This window comes from Centroberyx affinis, unplaced genomic scaffold, assembly GCF_046629955.1.
Source record: "Centroberyx affinis isolate AG114_WGS23_722 - 3 ecotype Tasmania unplaced genomic scaffold, CSIRO-AGI_Caff_v1 ptg004046l_1, whole genome shotgun sequence".
NCBI classification, from domain to species: domain Eukaryota; kingdom Metazoa; phylum Chordata; class Actinopteri; order Beryciformes; family Berycidae; genus Centroberyx; species Centroberyx affinis.
The window spans coordinates 1-27,014 of record NW_027281842.1 but is presented as its reverse complement, the minus strand read 5'-3'; the positions used below and the strand labels follow the sequence as shown (position 1 = coordinate 27,014).

At 44.0% G+C, this 27,014-nt stretch overlaps 3 protein-coding genes across 4 annotated transcripts in view; 1 reads left to right on the top strand and 2 right to left on the bottom strand.

Annotated features, from left to right (window-relative positions):
* Positions 1 to 4,093, bottom strand: part of LOC139663545 (protein unc-79 homolog) — a 33,254-nt gene extending 29,161 nt beyond the window's left edge. For both annotated transcript variants that reach the window (XM_071542248.1, XM_071542249.1), the window contains exons 1-2: positions 4,072 to 4,093; positions 2,224 to 2,344 (exon numbers count right to left, since the gene is read on the bottom strand). In XM_071542248.1, coding sequence (XP_071398349.1) covers positions 2,224 to 2,344; positions 4,072 to 4,093 — 143 coding nt within the window. The remainder of the gene's footprint in view (positions 1 to 2,223; positions 2,345 to 4,071) is intronic.
* Positions 4,094 to 5,134: 1,041 nt separating this feature from the next.
* Positions 5,135 to 6,410, bottom strand: LOC139663551 (cytochrome c oxidase subunit 8A, mitochondrial-like). The gene is made up of 2 exons (XM_071542255.1): positions 6,203 to 6,410; positions 5,135 to 5,422 (listed from the first exon to the last, which is right to left on the bottom strand). The coding sequence occupies exons 1-2, from the start codon at positions 6,320 to 6,322 to the stop codon at positions 5,315 to 5,317; spliced, it is 228 nt and encodes a 75-aa protein (XP_071398356.1). The 5' UTR covers positions 6,323 to 6,410; the 3' UTR covers positions 5,135 to 5,314.
* A 2,149-nt stretch (positions 6,411 to 8,559) lies between these two features.
* LOC139663550 (BTB/POZ domain-containing protein 7-like) lies at positions 8,560 to 26,255 on the top strand (the record flags this gene model as incomplete). The annotated part of the gene is made up of 8 exons (XM_071542254.1): positions 8,560 to 8,877; positions 15,484 to 15,720; positions 18,275 to 19,411; positions 23,802 to 24,010; positions 24,672 to 24,747; positions 25,185 to 25,345; positions 25,454 to 25,597; positions 26,066 to 26,255. Coding segments are annotated over exons 2-8 (1,999 nt in total), but the record flags the coding sequence as incomplete, so codon positions are not given.
* Positions 26,256 to 27,014: the final 759 nt, after the last annotated feature.

The following is a 27,014-nucleotide window of genomic DNA, read 5'->3' as shown; positions in this document are numbered from 1 at the left end:
GACACACAAAACACATGTAGAAATGCACTGGTACAGACACATGACATACATTGACTATCAAACCCTGCACTCCTCATTTTGTTCTCTATGCAAAAGAGAACCACTGTTGAAGCTTACCTAGCGAGTTTCAGGAGCAGGACCACACCTCAACCGCGCCTCTTCCGGCATCCCTTAAATACCACCCTAACCCTCTCTTCCCCTTTCGCTCTCGTATTCTGCGCCCCTCCCCCCCGCCCTATTCTTTCTTCCTGTTCTCCCTCTCCTTCCTCCCCCTTGGGGGTCCGTCGTGGCCCGGGTGCCGCGGCGGATTCCCTACGAAGCCTCCCCACAACGCATTCAGCTACCAGAAACCATGCTCATCAATCTTCCTTCAATAAATCATTTAAACGCATCTTGTTGATGGTGTGGTCCTTGCTAGTGAAACTGTGTATCAATAATTCAAAGTACAATCAAACTTCCTTAATAACTATCAATCCCAAAAGAAAAAAGCCCTGCGCTACATTTCAAATATTATTATCTCGGAACAGTGTTAGATATGTTTGCTGCTCCCTGCAGTCATTCTAATGAGTGATACAATTTGGCATGAAGTCAGCACAACTGAGTCCATGGCTCACTGATGCAGAGAGCTCGGCAGTTTGACTTAGCTTTGTAGCTGAGAGGTTGGAGGCCAAGTCTGGCATCTACAACACCTACCTGCCTTGAGATATATTACACATAGTGAAGCCTCTTCTTTATGAGACACAGGTAACTGTCTTAGCCTTCTGTTTCTTTTTCTATACTGCGTTTGTCTTATGCTGAACCTCATACGAAGGCATACGAATTGATTTTGGCCGCTCCATCCTCTGTCTTTGAGGGACTCTTTTCTCTCTAGGAACCTGACATACGCCCGCTTCACTTTTCAAGCCTCACTAGTCCCACTCTCTGTCATCTCGCTCTCTCTACTTTTCCCTCTCGTCTCTCCTTCTTCACCCCAGGCCACAGAAACACCAAAGTGTCCAAATAATCCTGGAGTCTCAGCTGAGGAGAGCGGACCATGTTCCATGTGGGGAGGATGATTTGTTCTGCATATCTGGGAAAGGGAGGGAGACTGCGCTTCAGGAATATATGAAGCAAGTGTTACCGCAGCATCATATAGTCTGATTGCTTTCACACTCAAGTGACACTGGCCCTCAGAGACACAATTGTCACTTGAGTTAACGCGCCGCTGTAACACAGACTACCACAGTCGCAGCCACTGTCATGCTCCATCTGTGCCAAAGACATATGAGATGCCATGTTTAAAACAACACAGCGGCTGCCGGTGCTGGGGCGCTCCCTCAGCAAGGCATTAAGTATCCAGGATACTCTGTGAGAACGATCCAACAGAGGAATAATCCTTATGGGGCTGAAGCATACACAGTAGATTTGAAGCTGACTGCCAATCTCAAATAGATTGGACCCTAAGCTGATAATAAAAGTGGGGCATAGAAGTTTTGTCTCCCATAATCCCACCCTTTTCATAAATGAGCTAATAATTTAGTACAGTATTACAAGTTTCTTTGGAGCCATCCTGAACCTATACTGGAACCCATACAGAAATATCTAACCACTGCAGCTGTAAGTTGATACGGATAGAAGCCCTTAGCTGGAAACGGGGAAATGACACATATCTAAATTGACTGTGTCCAAAATGGCTGCCGACTTGACCTGTGGTGGAAGAGGAAATAACATGCTGTTCCTTCCTCAGGCTTTCACAGCACCCAGGGGAGCAGGCTGACCCTGCAACTGTGGTGCCGGAGGAGCCGGCCTCCACCGGCCCCTCTGGGAAGGACACAACAGGCCGCCCCAGGGAAGTGTTCATCTAGCAGCCCGGCACTGAATCAATAAACATTAGCAGGCCTCTGGAACACAAAACCAGAACTCCATAGGATCTGCTTCGGTCTCTACCTTATCTGAACAGTCACTTTATAGTAGCTCTGGCTCTTTCCACAGTACAGAACCAGAATATATTCCTATCTCCCAAAGCAGGTTAGCACAAGACAGAGGATGGAGCTGGCCACTTCCCTCACTAAAATCCTTTACTTTTCAGAGTCTAGATTCATGTAGATTTGGACATTTAGCACAGTGCCACTTTCATCCCTTTCAGAACAGCCTAAGTTATCTCTTCTTCTTATGAAGGAAGCTAAATATCAAACATTCTACAGTCTGTTACTTCACCTGTTGGCTCCAGCGCAGGGTACTTACCTGAGCAGGGTTTGGGAAAAGTATTTCAGTGTGTTTGCAATGTCTGTTCCAGAGGGCACAGGGTAAATATTGTGTTGCACACGGTTGTGATACTCTTGCAAGTATCGTATCTTAGAAGCAACTAGACAAAATAAAGAGCAGAGTAACAAGCAAATCAACTGCTAGTGAGGCTATATTACAAAGAACAGAAATATGAATCTAGAAGAAAAGACTCTCTAAGGCATTCTTGTTTAATCTGAGCACAAAGACAAATGGTACAATATGCATGAAGCCGCGTTTCTGTATTTGTGGTCCTAGCAGCAGTTTCCATGTAGCATGGCTGCTCTAATTATCAAGTTAAATAAAGGCTGTATGTTCCTATGGCGTTCTGGCTCTCTTGCTACACCAGGTGACCTTTTTGTGTGGCAGCTAGGTCACAACATGCCCTGGAGGTGGCAGTAACCTAATGCTTAGAGAAGCAAAAGGTTGCCAGTTCAAAAATCTGGGCAGAGTGGAAGTGAGAGAGAGCTTTCTCCTCCCTCATCAACTGCTGCTGAGGTACGTTTTATCAAGTCACTTAAACCGTAACTGCTCCAGTGGAATTGCTCAGCTGCTGGCAATGCAAGACTGTGGTTAAACTGGGCTGCTCCCAGGTGTGTCTGTGTGTGTGTGTGTGTGTGTGGGTGTGTATGACCCTTCCCCCGGTTCTACTACTCCCTCAGGGCATTGTTGTAAATATGAATGTATGATTAGTTCTTTTGCCTGGTCTAGTAAGGGTTAAAATAAGTTGGATTGGGTCATTGTTGTCCCATTTTCTGTGACTTTGGGCAGTAGTATTTAGCTCGCTCCCTGACCTGTAAATGACAAACCCCAAAATAAAAATAACAGCTGCAGGCGTACGTGCGTGCCTGTGTGTGTGTGTGTGTGTGTGTGTGTGTGTGTGTGTGTGTGTGTGGTCAAAACCTATGCTGCAAAGCATAGAATTTGCTCCTTTGTTGTTAATGGGACACATCATGAGTGGCAAACGATTAATTTTTTAAACACTCTGACACAAAACTGTCTCCTAAAATTGTACTTGTTAAAGTACATTTATTTAAGTATATATGGAGATGGCATATGTTTTAGCATGTTTAATAGTATAGAATTGTAATCAAATCAGCAGTGGCAATCTTTCTAGGTTTGTTAGCTCTATGTTGAGCACCAAACAGTATCAACAATAACAAACAACTTTTAGGTAATTGAGGCAGGAGATCCAAACAGAGGTTTGACCCTATATGTCTCTTCTTTTAGATATAAAATAAGAAATGTCTGAAGAAAGTGTATGGAGTTAATTTAGTATACATCTCACTGAGCGTCTATTTGTAATCTTATAAAGTGTGATGTGATACAGGGTGCTGTCCACCTGTTCAGAAGCAGGAGGAGGGAGGAGCAAGAAATTACGAATAGCCCTCAGTGTCTCAAGCACGGGCTGGTGTGAACAAACCACATTATTGATCAGTCTAATGCCACCATGTTGTTCAGTAAAGAATTTGTCAGGTCGACCTTGAGACCAATAGTATACCTCGCTTTCCGCACGCACCTTATCGTAACACGTCAATCAAAAAAAAAAATGACGACTGTGTGATAGCCATTAAATTGTTTCCACCCATATTGTATTGAAATGTAGACAAATACAGCGCATCCCTCTTCACTGAGCCCTCCAGCCATCCTCTGCAGTGAGAGGACGTGTTGCAACCTGCCTTGGCAACCGCGGTTTCATCACCAAGGACAGCTCCCCTCATTCGCTTTCTTGATTAAAACAAAAATATAAAAAATCTACAGTTTCCAAACCCACGACAACAGAGGAAAAACACACCGAGCCGTACTTACACTGTTCTGCTTTCGTAGACATTTCGTAGACACTTCGGGAATCATAAAACCGACACTGTCAATTGTTTTTTTTCTTTTTCCTCCCCGGCGTTGTGTTCCCCTCAGTCGTGAAAAAGTGAATATACCCCCCTTGCAGCCCAGGCTCGGCTTGATTGTACCACTCCGCGCGATGGATTTATTCTGGTTAACGGCGCTACAGTCGATTCCACGAGGCTTTTGCGGAATTAAAACGAGCTCCCATTTTATGAGTCAGTTTGATGATGACTGGAGAATTTTGTTCTTTTACGCCGAGAGAGGAATCTTGATACACAGCTGCCACCGCACACCTTGCCAAATGGACTGATCCGGCTTTGACAAATTGTCATTCAAGAATTCGAACAACCCTATCAGTGTCTGAGCTGATTATAGGAGGGGAAATACTATCGACTCTCGCGCATTTTGCCTTAATATTCCTTAAAATTCCATGTATTTTTTTTTTCTTTGTGCTTCACATAGGGGACCAAACATGCAACAGATGGTTGTCACATTGTCATAACCATAACCATGACGTATCTTGATGGCAATTTACATTTTAACGTGGATTCTTTTTTCTTTTTTTAATTTTTGGAAAATTTTGAATTATTGTTTATAATTTGCAATATTTTCTCTTTTTTTTGTGACGAGGAAGGAATTCAAAGCTAGTTTTAGGCCTATATCCCAACCTTTATTCCTAATCATTGGAGCATTTAAGATTTTTGTTTTTAAAGGTCCCTAACTGAATTCTCCCAATGCAAGTGAAAGATAAACAGACTTCAGATTCCACAGCTAGAGAGACTGACAAGCGGGAACTTTCCCACCCAGCCTAGTTTGTGCCAAAAACTACTGGAGCATTTCCATCTGATCTCCAGCTGATAAGGAACAACATCCTGTCTCTGGACTCTGCTCCTGGAATGAACCTTCTGCTGTAAATGTGTAAATACACATTATATGCATTTTCCAAACATCATTGTCATCATGCTGACTGTTTGCACCCAGATCAGCCTATATGGTTTATATAAATAAAAGATAACACATCAGATGGAATATCACACTCTTTATACAGGGGAATAGTTTAATTGTGCTTCAAACACCATACTCTTTAAGATTTAACAGTCTTTTATAACCTTTTAGACATGTGAACGAGCTTCATACACTAATAGTACATATCTTTCTTCTTCTTCTTCTCCTTCTTCTTCTTCTTCTTCTTCTCCTCCATGCAGATCAGTCAGGGTTGTGGAGGTGGTCTCTGCCGGTAGACTGGGATGTGGTGCATGATCCATCCAGCCGGGGCCAGGAGAGTCACAGCAAACACAGACATGGTAAAGATAGATTGCTGTGAGAAAACCATTGAAGAAATAAAGAGAAATGGCTGATTAATAGACATTTATGCATTTTGGAATCAAACTGCTAAAGGAAGATATTAATATCCCCAAACACACACACACACACACTGAAAGCACTATAGCCCTTAATGTCTGTCCCTCTCCTGACATCATGTAGGTTGACTGGAGAGGACAGAGGCTCCTGATCTGACGTCTCATCAGATGATACAACAGTAGGCTAGCTCCCATTTCCATCTTCCTACCATCAAACCCCCTCTGTCCCCTGGCACTCTGGTATTCTTCACTGCAGCCAGGCTTTGTAAAAACCCCTCTGCACGTCCCTGAGGACAGCTCAGCAGATTTATAGCGGCATAAACACCGGGCACCGTGTTTCACTTCCATCATAGGATCCCTTTACAGAGGCTAGAGCTTTGAGCTGACTTATGGATAAGAAATGAATAAAACATCTCTCCCGCTCTGCAGGCTGGGAAACACAATTCGCTTGAATTCCTCGCATTAGAGGCAGTAAAGTGATCACAGATACTGGCTTCTCAGACAAACTTTGTGGCGCTGTTTATAGTATTTGTTTGGAGATCCATTGGCACCATGGCCTTTCAAAATTTGATTAATCTTAGTTGAGCACCCAGCTGCTAAGCATGTACAAATACATTAGCAGAGAACAGGATAGTCCCTGTTGTTGCAGTGTGTTTTCATTCATCATTCAACCAACCATGGGATCTCATTCATTCAACCTCACTTATAGAACAACTACAAAGATAACTGGTTCCTACCACTGGCCCGATCTTTTCCTTGGGTGGCTTGCTGTAGATGCTTGACCTGTGATTCTGCTGAGCGGCCTTCATCTGAACCGTGGACCTGGTCAGTGCGGGTCGCCTAAGAACAGAAAACATCCCTCTGCTTGGTCCTGTGTGGCTGACACAGTCGCTCTGCTCTACTGGAAGTCAGTGTTTCTCTGGAAAGTTCTCTTCACATCCTGTGAGATACTCACAGATAGTCGCCGCTTTCATCGAATTCCCATCGCTGTTCCTGGGAGGAGTTTCTGCCACGGGTCAAAAACACTGAAGTAAACATCAACATACTGACCAGGCTCATCAGGATGACAAATCTGGCCTCCTCTGTGGGACTGAGCTTCAACACCCACTGACTCAAAATAAAACAAAATAAAATAAAATAATACACCATAACACCTGTCAGACAATAGTAGAACTAGATCATAATCAACATGCGACTGTTGTTTTTAATTAAAACTTGAGCAGACTCATCCTTACTTCATCATATCAAATAAGCAAATTAAATTTAATTGTTTTATCAAATTACAAAGGAGGATTCAGAGTCAACAACAGACAACAAAGCCAACATTACTGCAAACTTTAAAAGTTACAGCATACCTAGATGTTTCAGTCATTCATAATATAAAAAGGGCAAAGACAAAAATAGAATCACTGGTTACAGCAAATAATCTGCTCTTTATATAGAAGTGACACAGCCCAAGTAGTTTACATACGCTTGTAATAGATGGCATATTTTGACAATGGATTATGTGAATTATATCATACAATAGGGTATTAATGATAAAAAGATATCTATGGGCCAAGAGCAATTGGTGCAAAATGAGTGGTGAGTATAATGTTTCAGTGCAGAGAAAGACAACGAGGCCCAGAGAAAAAAATAATTGGGCTCAACCTCATAATGGCGTTGTGGTGCAAAATACATCTACAATATAAAATAAAACCATCCACATCTTGTCAAAAGCATTACGTCTACAGTACTTGTGTAACTTGTTAGTCACTAAGTCTTATCAGAGGTTTAGAGGCCCACACTACATTAGATGTATTGTGTCGCCCTCAGCTGGCGGTCAGTGGAACATCAATCAGCTGTAGCTCGGGCCAACTCTTCTCCCTGCAGGCCAGAGTATACTTAACTACATAATAAAGTCATAAACTTTAATGTCCTTTATTATGTACTAGTATTCCGCGAGTCTACACCTCGATGGGGTTTGGGTATGCGTCCGTCCTTCTGCAATTAACACTTACAATTAACTAAATTGTAAAATAATTCGTACAGGAATATCTAATAATTTATAGAGCAGGTATGTTGGAGATATATACTGTCAAAACTACATAACGGACAAATGTTAAGACTAACTCCAACAGCAGCCAGGTGAAGGAGGCAAAATTGAGAATGAAGAGTCTGTTGACGTTCTGTTCATGCCCATGTTGTAAAGCGCCATTCTGTAGATTAAATAGAATAATTTGCGGAATAGAGTTGATATACTTTTTTAGGGTACCATAAACTTGTATTGCCTAAATTCATAAAATACATCATAGTAACTAATATCAAACTGATGCAAGTTATTTGAAGATATGGTATTTTGAGGGGGAAAAAACATAAATTCGTACTTTAATTTAAAAATCAATCAAATAAAATAGAATAGAATAGAATAGAATAGAATTCAGACAAATTCAGCTCAACTGTCAAAGTATATGATAGCCTGAACATGTAAAATGGCTAGAGGACGTTTGCCCAGCACACAAAATAGGTTAATAATACTCACTTCCTTAAATGAACCGCTAGAGGGCGCTCGCAAATTTGTTATTGCATAGCCTGCTGCCTGGAGTACTGTCGGGCCTCTTCACCGAGCTATGCAATGTGTCAAGCTAGCCAGAGATAGACTGAAAAATACAGGAAGTCAGGTGATTTTGCCTCCAAAATAAAAGCGTAAAATTTGTCATGCGCGTTTGGAGGTGGATTTCTCTGGCTGAGTTGGCCTGTACCAGCAGCTGTCACAGAGCCCTAGGTTAAAATTGACTTTTTCGTGGAAGGATATATTCTGGTATATGTTTAGTGCTAGAATCTTTCCTTGTATTTTTGCAGCCGGCCAACCCATTGCATAAATGGCATCTTGCAATCTTGCATAACCCTGTATTACTTTGAATATATGCAGTGGAAAAGACTGTGTAATATTCTATGGGGAAAACATGTTTAACTGACTCATTTTAAGTCACCTCGGATAAGCGAAACGCCAAAAAATAAATAACATATAATGATTTTATTTTGAAAATCATGACGGGAAGCCCTGTGTTTTATTCTGGCTAGCTTTACACTGGTGGCGTTGGGATAGGCCATAACAACCACCCAACAAGGCGTTGTGCTACTAAGGGGAAATACCTAACCAAACCGAGAACAAAAACGGTTTTAGTTTAGTTCTAATTGTGGGGAAAATACAGAAAATCCACCGAAAAGTCGATGCAAGTGAGAATTGTAGCAGATTAGAGATCAACTGTGGCCGTTGACGTCGAGCCGTGCGTAATGAACTGAGTTGGAAAAAGAAGGTGTTGAGCTGCATTTTTTTTCTCTCTGCCAGGGACAACTTGGGTCGCGAGTACTGGGTGAACTACGAGGTGATAAGAAGAAGAAGAATGCTCAAAACGCCTTCGACTTTGTGGTAAATACATTAAACGCCAGCTTTTCCACAGTTGCATCCTGCTCGAAGTAAATTGCTGCTTCCTATGGGTAAAGTCAAAGCGACACAGCAGAGATAGCCTACCCTAGCCTCTTAGGATATGCTACTAATTACAGGGCTGTTGTGAATATGATTTCTCTAGCTAGGCTGTGGCGACATTTTTGGACAACTGTTTATATTTTCATAAGCTGAGACAAACATTCCACTTATTTTTTGCTCTTATAACCACTTTTACCAAGGCTTCCGCTGAGCAACGATAGCCTACCAGTAGCCCTAAGAGCAACAATAGCTCCGTGATCCTAGGCTACTAACAAAGCCTTTGTAGCTGAAATGATTTTTATATACGCTGTTTACTTAAGGAGAGCAACATTTATTTTCTTTCCAGTAGGCTATATCGATGGAAAAGTGCGGGTTGAATGTAGATTTTCCTGTAGCGGATCAGCCTACATGTTGCTGTTTATTGCTACTGTGTCAAATAGTTGTTGATGGGTTGTGCTATGGCAACAATGTAGCCTGTCATCTGGCTATTGCAGTTGATAGCCTACTTGTGGTGAAAGGTTCCCTCATTTGCTTATCAGTGTCTACCCATATTCAATACAAATGTAGGCAGTTTAAATTGAAGTGGGCACCAGCAATTGCTATGGGTTTTATTAATTTGCTATGCTGAAGTAGGAATCCTATCTTGTTCATTGGCTACATTATTACTCACCTACCCCGGATAAGGGACTTTTTTTCATATTGTCATCCTATGCAATTAATATTCATTATGTTCGTCGACGATACACATTTAGTTTTTTGGTGTCATCATTTTAATGGCGAGGAGCCATATGCACAGCGTCCCTATAAATGGTAATCCTTGGGTAATCTCACTGAAATTCTGGTTAGGCTCAGCATTCTGCACAGCCTGTCTTCTTCTGAAAGGTAGCCTATTAGTGCCTGCCTATCTTTTTGGGTTTTGAAAAGGTGCATTGGCTGTGCTCTGGAGCGTTTAGGTTGCTCATTTCACCAGGTTGTGTGTCAGTGCTCCAGGGCCATATAATCACATGCAATTATTGGAGTTACATACTCAGGAGTGCATGAGAGGCTCTGTGCTTGCAAGTACTTGCCTTGGAGCACTTGTATGAGCTGGACTTTGGCCTGAATGCTGTTTACACTGGCCAGTCCGATGGAGAACTCAACAAGGAGCATTAGAGAGTCCACTTACAAAAAAGCTCTCATTGTTTCCTGAGCTGCCATTCATTCTCTGGAGATAGACTGTCTGGCTGTGTTTGTATAGTCATTAAGTGTGCGCGCACTGTGCATTTCTTTATTGAAAAGATTCCCCTCTTCAGTGTTGCTTTGCAACCTGATCCAGAACACATCCTTCATTCTCTTTGTCCCATCAGATATTGTCTTGTCTTGACCCAAAGGTCAGGACTCTAAGGAAACATTTTGAAGCAATGCAGGTGGGCAGTGTTACCTATGATATAGGTATGGCATTTGACACCTTTCACAAAATTTGCAGATAACACTCACCGTGAAGACAAATTTGTTGGTCATTATGGTTGGTAATGTCAAATTTTAAATTTCATGTGTTGCTTGTGTATCATGGCCTTTAGAGCTAGAAATTTGAAGCATCTGACAAGTAACTCAGTGAAATGCCAAATGCAGCACTATGGTTCACATTGTTGGTTGACACAGGATAATCCAGAGGTTCCCCACTATGAGTCATCATGGTGACATTAACACTTTTGTTTCCTCTGTCTGTCTTTGTCATTTCTGTGTGTTTCTGTTTTCTAGTCTATTCTGATAGTTTCCTGTAGCTCTCCTGGCAGAGACTGTAATCAGTTGAATGGCCGGATTCACTGTTACACTGATTGGCCTGATTGGCACAAGCATTGCAGAGGTAAGCAGTCTGCTCTGCCTCTGAGTTTTGTCTCTCTGGCTATCTGTTCAGACGAATGATGACATCATTATTATTTTAGAGGGGAGTAATTTATTTTGTTTCGTTTCCGCCTGTGGCCCATATTCCATTTGTGCGACTTGCTGTGGGATCTGTGCAGACACATCAACACTGCGGAGGTCACTCTCAGTGTTGGAATGTTCTGGTTTCTGCTCCCCGCTGCATTGCTTATTATGACCCTTTTAGAGCGCCTATGATTGTATCAAATATCCAAAGAGTCACACAGTCTATAATTACCGTCTCAGGCAGTATTTTTGTCCAGCTTGGTTAGCAAAGCACATAATGGCCAACTCTCCCTACTGGTCATTTAACAGCTTATGTGACAGCAGAAACCGTAGGAGTTTTATACACGAGTGTTTTATGCTCCTACATTTATCATGAGCTGTGACTGTAACTAGGAATTAGTTGACAGATAATTGGGGATTGTATTTTTTGTGGTGTTAATTGGGCAAGACCCCCAGATTATTAGGCGATTCCTTAACAATAAGTCATCTTTCTCTCTCCTGATATTTGAGCACAGAAAGTAAATTATTCGTGTTTCCTCTGGGCTTAGCATGATGGGACATCATAAGCTAATAACATGTTAACAATTGACCTGAAATTGTCTAATAAAAATTCCCGGTAGTAGAAATTAAACGTAAGAGCCGTGTATTTGTGAGAGCTTTGACACATTGAGAGCACTTAAAGCTACTGTGTAATTTTAGAAAGGGAAAGTGTTGTGGGAATATATTTCTGTATTTCTGCTGCTGCTGCTGCTGCTGCTCTTTCATTCAGGCACTTACTGTGACATTGGCATGGTGATTGCTCTTTCTAAAAAGATTAGGGGCCGTGTCACTGTTCTTAACAAAGAGGACTGTAAAAGAAAGTGATTTCATCATCGCTTCATTCATAGGATTTACTCAGTGGGTCCAGAGAACTCCTCAGTACCCAGGTTTTTTGTGCTGTTTGAGAATTACAGTGTGAAAGAAGCACATGGTGTCTCAGGTATGAAAAAAAGGCTTGGGATGTTGTTGCTTTTTAGATTTGTAAACTATTATGCACACTATTACAGAAAGGCTAACAATGGGAAACTTCATTTAGTTAGGCTAAATGGTACATTGGTCTTAATAGGACATCTTATCTTTATAACTACTGTCGGTCTGATTCAAATGGATGGCTGTGTGTCTATTTATTTAGCTGAGTTGTGACATGGGGTGATGGGCTGCAGTACTGATCTCTTTAGGTCTGCAGCTGCACTGGAATAGGAGTGTGTGTGGCTGAAACTTTTGGGAAGTGGATAGGAAAGGAGAACCAGGCACCAACCTATTCCCTTTTCTCTAGCCATGATGAAGAAATCCATATAAATGATTGATAAAGTGACTTGACTGTCATTTGAATAATACATCGGTCCTGTGCTTGTGCCAAGCGTTTTTGTATGGTAATGTGCTGTGGGAGGCTGGAGGTCTGTCTGTTATACCTCTGCAAGCGGCTGATTTAAATAAAATGATCCAGACAACTGAGGCAAGGTGAGCAGTTTGAAGGCTGTGTGTGTGCATGTGTGTGTGTGTGAGAGAGAGAGAGAGAGTTTATGTGTGTGTGTGTGTGTGTGTGTGTGTGAGAGAGAAAGAGAGAGAGAGAGCGCGAGAGAGAGGGAGAGAGATGGGTGGGGGTGGAAAGACATAGAGCCTTTCTGCTGTCACCTCTCATTAGCGACACATACTCCAGCTAGGCCGGCCTCTGCCCTTGCAGTCTATGGCACTGCCCTCCTTTGCTCTCACCCCGAACTCAACAGACCAGCACACTTTTCAGTCTAACCCACAGAAACACCTCTTTATTTCTCAGCATCAGAAACATTATGTTGGAGGTGCTTCTTATTGAACAGTGTGAGTGCTGCTCGGGTCTCAAGGAAATAGCTGTCCCAAATTATGCTTTTAGAATTCTGCACTGCAGCTGAAGTTAAATTTGGTTCACTCATTTGAATGAGTTTAAGCTGTGGGTCTGTGTAGCTGGGAGTCAGTGTATTGTTCTACTGATGTGATGGTTGTATTGTTTTATTCTGTCTCTGCTCTGCTCCTTGGAGGACCCCCACCTCCTTTTGTAAACAAGACAGCATATCTCAAGGGCTTCCTCCTCTCTCCTACATATTCAAATTCAATTTCTAATTTTGTCCAAATGAATTCCCTGTGAAGATTGGCTTATTTAAACCAGTCTAATGAAATAAAGATCAACCAACATTTTTATTGGAGTGTTCCAGTGTGACTGCTTGTTTCGCTTGTGTGTGTGTGTGTGTGTGTGTGTGTGGTTGGGAGGGGGGAGGGAGGGGGGGGGGGGGGGGGTGTAAGAGGCTGTGGTTTTCCATTGAACCCTTGGGAGGCTGCTTAGAGTGCTGCTCTACAGGGGTAGACACAGTGATTTATTAGTATGGTAGGCAGAAAAAAATAGCAGTTTGAGATAAAGCAGATCTCCCATCACACTCCAGTTCTCCGCCCGGCCTGGCCTCACCTAGGAGAGAGACAGAACGTATACATGTGACTGTTTCTGCATTGAGTTATTTAAAGGTCGAGTGCAATGAGAATCACATTACCCAATGGTAATGTTTAACAAAGGGCGTATAAAGTTACCCAAACTGTCAGTGCTGTGGAAATTTGAGAAGCTATCCCTCTGGTTTGTCAGCAGAATCAAACTGATTTTGATATCCAATCTACGTTCCTATGTAACTGACGTCAAATATTCCCAGATTTTAATGACTGCCCTGATTGGTTGACAGTATGCTTAGTTAATGAGGTGCACTGTAGTCTGTCAGACAGTAGCTAGGGACAATATGAAAGCCTGCGTGGCTGGCAAGAGCAGGCTGGGGTAAAATGACTGTTATGCGGTCTCACTTCTCTCCTTATCTTGAACACAGGGTTTTCAATATATTGATCATGTTTTGGCGATGCACCAGGGAAATTATCAGCCGCCCAGATAATCTTATTTTTAGATTTCATGTGATGTGATGCACTAAGCTAGCTTTTCAAACTTGACATTTCTCATTAATGTAGTTTATAAAACAACAAAGTAATGATGTGAAGATGTAATGCTGTCAAGCACTGATAGCGTTTTAGTGAACTACAACAACTGCAATTCATTACAGCTGATGCAATGCATAGTTGGATCGTTGGATCTGTGCCGACATTAACTGAATAGAGAGGCAAAGTTTGAAAAATAGCCTAGTGATGGACTTCAGTAATAATCAAATGAGAGTGTAATAGTTGGCTGCTGTTATGTTAAGTTAGCTGCTAGCCTCTAATTGATATGATATGAGCTTGTTAAATGAAATGTCAGTTGCAGCCTAAATATAGCCTACTTTAGTTACACACATGACTGGAAGAAACATCAATGTTATTATTCATCAGACTAATAAAGTTAAGTGGACAAGATGGGCAAACACCAAGGGAGCAAGTGTGTGTGAGTAAGGCAGAGACTGAGACAGAAGGAGGGAGAGTGAGAGAGAGAGAGACCTCGGAGTTGATAACCCTTGGCTTGTACTTTCTGTTTAGCATGGAATTTGACATGTGGCATTTAAAATATTCCAAACATTTCATTCATTATTTTTTACAGTAGGATTTTTTGGGGGTTTGTTTTGTTGTTTTTTGCCAAAAGAAAAAGAAGATACTTTAGCACCAATTGTATTGTGAATGTTGGATGCTTTTGCTTTGTGAATGATGGCCAACAAAAAATGAGTGCTGCTGTGCATGTTGAGAAGGCCACACCCCCTTAACCTACTGAGAATCGGCTGAACATAGAGAAAGGGGCACTAAGCCAGTTATAACAAATCAGACGAATCATAAGGAACTGAAAAGATGACACACCTCGCTTTAGAAATTCATAGCAAACCATTCCTGACTGAATTAAAATCATTGCAATGGATCTTTAAAGTAGGAGAAATAACTTGGTTTTTGCCTCACAGAATTACAAATCATTCCATAATCCTGGTTAGCCTAGGTTATCCTATCCCTGCATGCGCATAGTGACTAATGTTTCAGAACTGAAGATAGCAAAACTGTTGTGTCAAACACAGCAGCCAAGAGTCAGATTAAAGCAGGGTAAGGCTACAGTAGGTTTCAGGGTCAAACTGGAGCTTGGGGTGTAAAGAAATGCTGTGTGGGATTTGGGCTAGGAGCAAGGCAGAGTGGGTTGTGCTGGGTCGTGCCTCCCTCCTCAAATCACCGTACATCTGCATTAGATTTGTTGTTGACTGCCAGTCAGCGTTTCCTGAGGGCCAGGCAGAGGAAGTCTCTGTTAACTTAAGTCGCCATGGAGGATTGTAGGAGCCCAAACACACAGTCTTCAGATGAGGAATGTCACACTAAAACAGCTCTCCAAACAAAATTTCTAGAATTTCAGGCCTCTAAAAATGCCAAGGAAGCTATGATTCATGTTTGTACTGAAAATTAATGTGGCTGAAACAATGTGATAGATAATGATAGATGTCCCTCCATTCAATTTCCTCAACACCAACACCCCTGGCCATTCATTATCGGTGACAGAGTCCAAACAGACCGATCTCATCATGTTCTAATCCCTGTGTGGTGTTACTCAGCAACATTTAAAATCCAATCACTCAGTGACTAAAACACCTCCCTTGCTTTTTTTTTTTCATTCCTCTTTCATCTTCCTCCTCCCAGGTATGGCAGGCTGGGGCTGGAGCTCTGAGGAGGCTTCAGAGGACCCGTGCCTGACCCACTGCGCTGCCGGCTGAGGATCGAGAGGAATACTTTGCCTGAGCAGAATGACTCAGCAGGAGGGGGGACCCCCATACAGCAAGTGAAGAGAACTGAGGATGGGTGCCAATGGATCCAGCTATCCACACTCATGCTCCCCTCGTATAGGGGGAAATGCACAGGCGCAGCAGACTTTTATAGGTATGTCTTTATACTGTGTGGATTAAGTAACTGTATTGTCATTAGTTGCATACTTGAAAGTCAGCTCTGATTGATGATTCTGTATTTTTCAATTAGCAGATGATAAAATGTCTTAATTTTACAAGAATCACTGTCAGTCAAATATGATTTTTTCCCCCCTCACTTCTGAAATTAATGTGACGTGTGTCTGCTTTGCTTGACTGGAAGTGTTCAAGCTGTATTCCATTAGATTTTTATTTTCTGTGGCACTTCTCACTGGGAACTGCTCAATCATGCATCCAGCTGTCTATGCTAATTCCAGATTCAGACTCCTAGCATCAATCCCTCCTTTATTAGTGCTCACTGGAGGCCTAAAATGTTATTGATAGCCATTTCTGAGTGGCTGCCTGCAAATTTGTTCTCCTTTGGAGCAGTGACTTGGCCCCTGAGCCCAATTTGTCCCTGTACAACTTTTTTATCCTCTTCAAAGGTTTCGCAACTGATCACATCATATGCAGCTGGTCAGTATCAGTAAGTAGGGCACAGCCTCAGTAGCTATCTTAGTTCATTTTTCCCAAACAAGCAAAAATACAACCACCGACAGCATTACCTCTAGATTCACAGGAGAATTTCCCTTAGCCTTGTGTGTATGCCACCTCCTGGCTAATTCCTGTAACAGCCTGCACCGTCGGATGCCACCATGTTCTAATGATGTGGCATCTCTGCTTGGAGTGAGGCACAGTGGGGGTCCAGCATGGCCACACTGGCACTTTCAGCAGTGTCAGATTAAGCTGCTTCCATGACAACTAATGGTGCAAGAGGCACATACTTCTGTACATGAGGGCTAGTGAGCTAGTGCCACTTGTACAGCTGACACTAATGCATGAAAAAGCAGTGCATCTGGTTTTCCTTCTCTCTCCCAGATGGATAGTATGAATTATTAGGATTGACAGATTATTAACAAAGAACCAGGTGTCCAAGATGTAGTGGGTTGTTGTTATTATTATGTGCTTGGTAACTTGTGATGTGATTATAATGAAGCTTTTTATTTTGTCTGCTAGCTACCAGTTGGAATGAGAGCTAATTTGGTGTCACAATGGTTGTGTGTCCCTGTGACCATAGGCTGCTTAGTAGAATGACACCATTTTTAGCTGCGACCAACAGCTAGTATAAGTCGCTAGCTCACACGGTCGGTCGGTCGGACGGACGGACGGTACCAAAACTTTGGGTTGGTAAAGACCAGAGGTCCTGGGTTATAAACCCGACAGAGTCAATTTAGCACCAAGCTGGTCACAGCTTATCACAAATTATGTGCTTGTTTTATTTCATGGCATGACAGCTAGGATAAGATACCATGATTTGCATTCACTTCAGTTTCAACAGTGTTGTTGCTACATTGAAAAGATAATGCTGGACTGCAGCTTGCATATTACTGATGTCTGCTAGTCTGAGATGTTCATGTACCTGCGTGCACTGAAAAGACGTCTCATAGACAGGTTTTGTCCGTGTGCTTCCAGATACATGTGTTGGTCACTCGCCTATATATAGGTATACAAGCCCATGCTGTACGATATAGAGTGTATATTATGGAGTGTTATTCATTGGTTGTAACAGATAACTTGCTCATTACAAGGCACATTAGGAAGCTTATTGGGTACTACTAAATTATCAGTATCCACTAGAATCCTTCTGTTTCATGGCCCACTGCTGATGTTACATTTTGGCCTGCGGCCCTCAGTGCCGGGAGGTTTGGACAACTGTTTCAGAGGTGTATGTACATTTTAATAAATGCCTGTTGAACAAAAGACCCCAGCTTAATTTTTTTTCTCTGATATTTTTTGTAGCCCTGTAGAAGAAACCAGATTATTTCTGCAGCCCCTCAGACCTCTGAGGTTTGCTCTAAGCTGGGGAGTTGCTTCGCCGAGCCGGCCCAGGCCAAAGATGATTCACAGTATTAGAATGATTACTATGTGGGTCACAGTGATGGATGTTCAGAGAAGGGCAGGCATAGAGGATCTCTTTGGCAGAGCTTCCTCTGACGTACGAGTCCCTTCTCTCATGCCAGAGATGACTGCTATTGAGTGTAATTGATTTGGGCTATGTATGCGAATAGACTGAAGTTCATTGAGTAGTATAAAGCAGGACAAAGTCTTATTTGAGCTAATTGGACTCTGCTGATGCACCATACTGTGGTCTAAAACAAAACAAAATAAGGATTATCTATGATTTTTTTTTTCTGTTGAATTAGATCGAAAGGCTTTGGTAGCTGGGTCAGGATAGTGTGTGTTTGGCCTGACTGAGCTGGCCTCACCACGGGGGTGGTACAGACAGATTGTGTTTCTAGCAGTTTGCCCTCCAGACTAAACACAAGTCAAATTGAAGTTATGTTAAGAAATTAATGTCTGACCAGGAGAAGACTATTTCTTTTAGGAAATAGCTATGAAAAATATCATAGTTATGTAATTATGAAAACATGCTATGTATATTTGGTATGTTAGGATTTTTGTTTGTTTAAACACACAACCTAAATATCTAATGAAGCTAACCTGCATTTGTGCGTGTGTGTTCATTCCAGGAACCTCGTCCTACTCTCAGCAGGGCTATGGCTGGGAGTCTAAGTTATACAGCCTGGAGCACGGCCATGAGCGGCCCACAGATAGGAAAAAGAAGAGCCTCGGTCTGGCCACGCTCAAACGGAGGTTCATCAAACGGAGGAAGTCCAGCCGTTCGGCTGACCACGCACGGCAGATGCGGGAGCTCTTGTCAGGGTGGGACGTTCGCGATGCCAATGCCCTAGTGGAGGAATTCGAGGGCACGGCTGCCCTGAAGGAGCTGAGCTTCCAGGCCAGCCTGGCACGTGCCGAGGCGCCCAGCCTGCAGCGGGATCTGGCTGCCCTCTACCAGCACAAGTACTGCACCGATGTCGACCTCATCTTCCAAGATACTTGCTTCCCAGCCCATCGGGCCGTCCTGGCTGCCCGCTGCCCCTTTTTCAAGACCCTGCTGTCCTCATCCCCTGGCTACGGAGCAGAGGTCCTCATGGACATTGAGACGGCTGGCATCGATGTGCCCATGTTCTCTGCCCTACTTCACTACTTGTACACAGGGGAGTTTGGGGTGGGCGGAGCGGAGGATACCAGGCTGCAGAATGTGGATGTACTGGTGCAGCTGAGCGAGGAGTTTGGTACACCCAACTCCCTAGAGGCGGATATGAGGGGGTTGTTTGACTACATGTGTTACTATGACGCCCTGCTCAGCTTCTCCTCAGACTCTGAGATGGTGGAGAGCTGTAATGAAAGAGGAGCTGTAGCACCAACAGGGGTCTCAGGAGGCAATGTGGGGCCAGGGACCCCAGACGAGGACCTTAGGGCCCATAAAGCCGTGCTCTCAGCCCGTTCTCCTTTCTTCAGGAACCTTCTGCAGAGGCGCATCCGCACAGGGGAGGAAATGACAGAGCGCACATTGCAGACTCCCACCCGCATAGTGCTGGATGAGTCCATCATCCCACGGAAGTATGTGCAGGTTATTCTGCACTGCATGTACACAGATGTGGTGGAGCTGGGGCTGGTGCTGCGGGGCAGCCCCTCTGCAGGCAGCCTTGGGGAGGTGCAGGCCCTGGTGTCCGGGGGCCGAGGGGCCAGCACACGCACCGAGGAGGCCATGGAGCTCTACCACATAGCTCTCTTCCTGGAGTTCAGCATGCTGGCTCAAGGTAAAGCATAAATAAACACACACACACACACACACACACACACACACACACACACACACACACACACACACACACACACAGCATATTAATGGCACTTGTGGTGCATAGTCGGCCTCAGGGTTCAGTTTGAGTTAATCTCAGAATCCCTTCATAATATGTCCACTGCATGAGTTTCAATGATACTAGGGTTTCATCCACTAGGAAGAATGCTATACAGCCTTAAATCCTCAATTTCAGCTGTGATAATGTGGAGCCTGTATCATGAATTTCAAAGTCAGTTTGTCACTCTAGGCTGTTATATTGACAGTGTCAGTTTCCCTGTGACTCATTTTTATGAAAATGCATTACAAGTCAGCAAAGACTCCAGATGGCCTAGCTCAATCTCTCCCTCCATACATTTGTGTATTTTGTTTTCTTGCACCCATTGTCTTGATATGCCGCCATCTCTTAAAACCAGATTGTGCAAATCTCAGCATATGTCTGTGCAGACCAGGCTAGTGTAAATGATGGGTGTTAGAGCTGTGGCTGCCAGTAACAGATTGATATAGGCAGGAGGGTTTGTCCATGTCTCCAACAGCAGGCAGCTCAGCTCCTGTCAACACTTCATCACTGGTGTATCTATCATCGACATTGTCTTTTTGACTGCTGTCACTGTGGAAGTTGGAGAATGACCCCAGTAATACACCACAGGTTGCAGCCAGAATGTGAGCTGAGGGAGTCACGTTGTCATTATCACCTCCTCCAAAGTGACATGTTTGAGCACTGTTTATTATCTTGTGCACAAAGATCAGGTTCTCTGTTATAGGTTTAGATAGTTCACAAACATGGATCTTCTGTGACTAACTGATTTGGATCAGCTTTGGAATATGAAATAGCTGAACTTGCCTATTTCACACATACACACAAATATATCCAAGAAGTGCTGCTTTTGGCCCATCTGTCCTAATTACTCAGAGAGGTGTTATTACTTAACACAATCTTTCAGGTTGTAACGTCTCTTATCATGTCCTTTGCCCATGCCTTTTCATATAGCCACAAGCATGGGCATGGAACTGGCCTCTCTTAAGCCAGAGAAAGACAACAACACACATCCTGCCAGACAAGAAGCTGCAGGGATAAACTGCCGACAGCAGACTTTAAAAACTTAACTGGCACATGCTGCACTCCACAGTAATGAGCATTCATAAATGCTGCTATTAGCACAGGGTTTGAATTCTGGACAGCACCAGAATTGACTGTATTGACTGAAGAGCAAAGAATCAATCACCCTTTAAGACCTGCGCAATGATCTGAATAGCACTGCACACTGGCACACACACAGCTGGTTAGACACCCCCTCCAAACCCCCTAGCTCTAGTGTCACTCTCAGGGGCACTCAGGCAGCTTAAGCCAGCAAGTAGGCAAATACTGTCATCCCCACACACCGTCACCTCCTCTTCCCTCCCATCCCCCCCCTTCAGCAAGACCCTACTCCGGGGTATTTTTATCCCCTCTCCTCCCTCTCCCACAGAGCTGCGCAGCTCTAATCAGTTCCCATGAAACCCCAATGTGGAATGTGGTGAGATGGTTGAGGTTGACCCAGTGTCACTCTATCAAAGTCTCTTCTCTTTGTCTATACTGGAACTCCCTGTCATTACCCTTTTTTGGGCTCTTTCTTACGACCCTTTTTGCTCCAAAATCCTGTGCCTTCCCAAGTGTCAAATGAGCTCAGCACCTGTGTTGATTTCCAAATGACAAATTTGCCTGAGCTCATCCCACTGCTGGAGATTTCAGTAGCTGTCATGCCTGTTGAGTTATCACAGGAGGCAACAGAGAGGCTCATGTTAGGGGTCTCATGCAGAGGGAGCCGTCTTATCTGTCACACTCTCTGCCCCCCTCTCCTCCTCCTCGACTCCTGTCCCTCTGGCTGTGTGAAGTTTTGGCCCATGGGAGGTTTTTCGGGAGGAATAGGTAACAGCAAGAACTGAAAGGCTCTCTGTCATTCTCCCTTATTAAGTCCCAAGATGTGTAAGATCCCTCTATTACTCCCTCTCACTCAAACACCACCAATATTAAAAGCCTTATTAATTTTTCAAGTGCACCGCAGAGAGGATAGCTACTTGGTGTGTTTCAGTGTGTGCCTAGTAGTACCTTCTCTCCCTCCATGCACACTGACTGACCATAGCTTTCAGTGCCCTTTCACTCTACTTTCAGGGGAAAGGAGTGACTCAGCCAGCTCAGACCACATTTCTTTCTCTCCAGAAAATGAGTTCCCTTTGTTCCTGGACAGAGCATCAACTTATCTGCTCGCTTGGAATGTGGCCTGAGACATCAGGCGGTCTTCCTTTTTTTGTTTTGGCCTATCTTCTCTGTGTTTGGACTGAGCGCTGTTCTGTGTTGAATAAAGCCCCAGTCCTTGAGTGATCAGACATGATTCACATCCACTGCGTTGTTTACAGGCCCTGAGTGCAGCCGATGTTTTAAGTGGCTTTGGAAACCGTGTGTTCCATAAACACGGAGCTCCAAATAATAACAGCACACGTCCCCCTAAGTTAGTATAGTGTAATGCTGAATGGGCTGTTGCCGTTTCAGCCATTGTGTTGATATTCTTGTCAGTCGGCTAGGCTCCAGTGAATGCGGTGTACCACCCGGGGAGAGTTGGGGGAGGGGTGGGGGTGGGGGGGCTTTAGTATTAGATATAATGCTGATTCTAATCTCCAGCTCATAATAAAAGTGCCGCGTTTTAAAAGACTGACTGGTGCTGTGAATTCTAATGGGCTAATGGGGAACAGAGCCGTCTGCTTTCCTGTGCCCCTGGTCCCCACTTGGGGAAACTGTGTGTGTGTGTGCGCGTCTGCCTTCAGGAGAGAGCAGAGATCAGAGATGCAAAGGTGAAAGGATGAAGCAAGCAAGAGAATAGTGTCTACAAGAAAGACAGCACAGGGACAAGTAGCGGAAAGGGAGGCGCAGATGTGAGGAATCCATTCCCTCTTCCAATCTGTTTATGGGAGATAAAAAAAAGGCAAAGTGCCTGGGTCCACGTTTCAACTTCATCTGTCTTCTTAACGACGCAGGATTTCCACCCTGCATTTAGAACACTGCAGGGGTCTGCTTTGCATTTCTGTGACTTGCTATTAAAAGTAAAGAACCCCAAAAGGGGAGATGCATCTTAAGTGTGTGCGCATGTATGCGTGTATGTACATTATTGCTTACGTGTGTGTGTGTGGGTATCTCACAAATGTGTGCGTAGTGGTTGGACGGATAGGAAGCTTCGAATTCAAAAGTGAGAGCATTGCTGGAGTCATCACTCTCAACTCTGGCGTCCAATTTCCCAGAGTGCATGTTCAAAGTGGTGGTTTGGGGGCGGAAAGGCAGCTCAGATCTCCTACTTTAAGATAAGAGATTCCCAGAGGAGCGGTCCTACCGGCAGCTCTCACCCAGCCAGGAGCTGATGGACAGGACAAGCCTGGGCTGGGGAAGCTGGCAGGCCTCTATGTCAGTTCAAAGCAGCTCTGACTGGACGTCAGTCAGGCTGACTTTATTTCCATCATCGTCCGTTTCCTTTTAAAAGTTTTTGATCAGAGATCAGACTTGGAGCAAGAGAGCCATTGAAGCTCTGGCTTGTTAGGGATTGACTTAGTTTGATCTAACCAAGTGTACATTCATCTGTGTTGGTCAGATGTTGTTTTACTTCTGTCAAAATAGTTCCCTCTTTGCATGCTCTGAGTTTTTCGAGTTTGAGTGCCAGTGTAGTCTGATTTTTTGAAACCTCTGTTTTTTTTTAAATAGCTGGAGCAGCAGGTACATAATTCATAAGCCTTCTGTGCCTTTTTAATGTATTTTTGATTTGTGCAGACGAGTGTGTTCATGTTTGCAAGGTGTGTGTGTGTGTGTGTGTGTGTGCGTGCGTGCGTGCACACTCAGACTGGGAGCTCATTTCCTCAGGCTGCTGTGTTTACTTAGCATGGTGAAGGGGAGGTAGCTTGAGACTGAAACACATGAAAGTATCAAAGGCATTTCTGTGGGTCAGTGTGTTATAGAGTTAAACCACTGCCTGCTGTTCTGGTATGTGCTCTGATTTAGGAAACACAGTAAGGAGGGTGTGGGGGCTAATGGAGGAAGATTCCCTGGGTCGGTGAATACGAGTCAAAACTACTGATGGTTTTGCAGTGGCTTCAGAATGACTCCTTATGGTTTATTGGATTAGTTATATCATTCAATTACATCATTCAATTGTGTAGAATTCCTTATAGCTTTTTTTATATGACATATATTCCTGAGTTTAATGTCATGCATTGCTTTTTTGCACGTTAACTGTTATAGGCTATGCCCATAGAGAAATTTGATTGAATATCCGGCCGAGGCATAAATTGTTAAATTGCCTATCTGTCTGTCTTGTCGGCTCTCGCAGGCTGTGAGGACATTGTGGTGGAAAGCCTGTCTCTGGACTCGCTTGTCCCTATCCTGAAGTGGAGCTCCCAGCCCTATGGCTCCAAGTGGGTCCATCGGCAGGCCATGCACTTCCTCTGTGAGGAGTTCAGCCAGGTGGTCTCCTCCGACGTCCTCTACGAGCTCAGCAAGGAGCACCTACTGAACGCCATCCAGTCTGACTACCTACAGGTAAGGCAACCGGACATCACCTTTCAAACTGTTGTCACCGTGGCCAAGAAGCAGAAGCTCATGTCACCTGGAAAGCTCACATTTCATGGGTTTTTTTGTTTGTTTTTGTAGTTTTTCTAAGTTAGATTTTCAGCTCTTTGCAATTTTCACACAAGTCAGCAGGTGCCTGACTTGTTTCCTGTGATTGCTGGGTGAAAATACACACAAATGCATAAACACAATTTCTGTCTCTGTCTCTCACACACACACACACACATACATACACACACACTCACACTCACTAACTCAGGGTCTCCAGAGTTGAGTGAGACCATTCCCTGGGGGAATTGCCTTCAAACCCAGAACCTAATCGAAGCTGAGCTGTCATCTGCTCTGCCAAGCTCCTCGGGCATCAGACCGGATGGTTGAGGTGAAGCGATGTAATCCAACCAGACAAACAAACTCCCCAGCCAGGCTTGAGCTGCGTTGTGGCGCAGCCTGAACATACTGCATTCTCACCCTATCCTCATTCAACAGCTTCCCGTTTCTGTTCCTTGCCACAGTATCTAACCTTGTCCTAATAATTCTTGTTCACTTTCCCATCTTTCTTTCTCCCTGTCCTCCATCTTTTCTCTCTCTCTCTCTCTCTCTCTCTCTCTCTGTACCTTGGTCTCATTCACAGGCGAGTGAACAGGACATTCTCAAGTACGTTGTTAAGTGGGGCGAGCAGCAGCTTATTAAGAGGATGGCAGACAGGGGTAAGATAATACACTCTATAATTACCCTCTGAGCAGCCCCCCTAATGGCTCTCAGAAAATTACCCACTTACCAGAGCCTCCAAAATACACTTAAAAGCACTATAAAAAAGGAGCCTAACTTTACCCTGGAAATGAAGACGCCAGGAAGTGGCTTCTTAGTGTTTGCTCATATGTCTTTGTGTGCTCTGACCTTATTAGCACTCGTTTATGGTCAAGGTTGTTAGTCATCATATTGTGGGGGGTGGGGAGTGTTTTAGAAAGCTAAACCAAACAGCAGTGAATAGAATATTTATCCACCATAGTTTGTTTAATTGAACTTGGATGAACCATGTGAAAAAGAACTAACAGGTTGACTTAACAACATGAAAAGCCTAGTCATAGTTATATGCACTATATAAAAAGGCTGCTAATAGTTATTCATGTCTGTGTTTACCCAGAGCCCAACCTGCTGAGCGGCACAGCCCACAGTGTGAACAAGAGGGGGGTGAAGAGGAGAGACCTAGATGTTGAGGAGCTAAAGGAGATCCTCTCCCCCCTGTTGCCCTTCATCAGAACCGAGCACATCCTTCCTGCCAACAGTGATGTCCTTGCTGACGCGGTTAGTACTCCTTCATTGCCTTTTCTTAGCTGGTGTGTGTGTGTGTAGTTGAATGACGATGTCCTTTATAAACCGAGCATTGATCCACCCCATCTACCCTGTTCACAGCTTAAAAGGGGGCTGATTAGCACTCCTCCTTCAGACATGCTGCCCACAGCTGAGGGGGGGAAAGCCAATGCCTGGTTACGGCAGAAGAACGCTGGCATCTATGTGCGCCCCCGCCTGTTCTCTCCTTATGTGGAGGAGGCTAAGGTACGACTCACTTCTGATTAATGGGGATTGCAGGCAAAGCAGGAAGCAGTGGATTATCTCTGTCCCATATAGCTATCATCAAAGAGAGCAGAGGTTCTATGAAGAGGGCATGCCAACCATTAACAGCCTTGGGGAAATTTGTGGTCCTGTTCATAGCTCAGAAGTGCTAAAATCATCCATGCCTAGTTCTTACTATGCATACTCACCACTTTTAATAGTTGTTTTCCATCCTCTTAACTGATATTCAGTTTTATGTCCATTTACACGCTTGCTTAGTAACTTTTAGGCCCTCCTACCACCATGAATATTTATGACCATATCTATAGACCAGAGAGGGTCATTAATAGATGAAGTGCTGATCAAGTGTAACTAATTTGCATACCCACTCAGTCCCCTTGAGTTGGATGTATGAGTCCATTTATTAGGAGTTAAGATGCAACTCACCCTCTCTTGTCTACCTGTTCTCAGTCTGTGCTTGATGAGATGATGGTGGAGCAGACAGACCTGGTGCGTCTACGACTGGTGCGCATGTCCAACGTCCCAGACACCCTCTACATGGTCAACAACGCCGTGCCTCAGTGTTGTCACATGATCAACCACCAGCAAATGGCTAGCAACTCAACCACAGCTCCATCAGTGGTGGCCAATGAAATTCCAGGTAAGACGATTGTTGAGGAAGCTGCAGGGTGAGGGGAGTGAGGGTGACCGAGCTGTCAGAGGATCTGGGTTCAAGCTCTCATGTTGGCAAGCACCCACCCTGCTCAACTGTCCTCGAACCAGACCCTGAATCCTGACCAGCTCTAGAGGCGCTGTTCTGTGGCTGATCCTGCCCAAGACAATTTTCCCACAGTGATCAATAATATATCAAGTTATCATATTATTACATGATTATTATTAAATGACAAAGCTGGTAAGATTTTCAGTCTTGACTAGGTGTTCCAGCTCGCTAGTCCCTAGGCTTGATAACTTACCTAAGATACAGTCTGTATAGGGAATAAAGCCAATACTAACACTTGGCCCTGTGTGTGCATTTGACGTGAACATGAGTCTATGTACTCCTAGTGAGTGTAAAACTAATCCGAACCCAAATGGGAATTTGGGCCACTCACAGAGGTTCAGTTCACACACTCACAACATTACAGTCACTACTCGTGTTAATGATCACCTGGCTGCCACCAGCCCACGCAACCCTTGGGTATGATCGCCCACTGCTGTCCCGGCACCTCAATTAGCCCTTTGTTGAGTAAACCTGGTCTTCGATAGTTTCAGTTCAGTTAATGTATTTTTGTGGGGGTTGATATTTCTTGGATGGCAGAAAAGCTTACATCAGTTTCTCGCCCTCAACTGTAAACCTAACACTACCCACAATACTAACTTTCTACAGTTTCCCAGAAGGCCTGTCATAACATCTGGTCAC

Coding starts and splice junctions, on each gene's coding strand:
- LOC139663551 (XM_071542255.1), bottom strand. CDS start 6,322: ATGTTTTCTGTTCTTAGGCGACCCGCACTGACCAGGTCCACGGTTCAG. Junction 5,423..6,202: donor AGGAAAAGATCGGGCCAGTG/GTAGGAACCAGT, acceptor GTTTTCTCACAG/CAATCTATCTTTACCATGTC.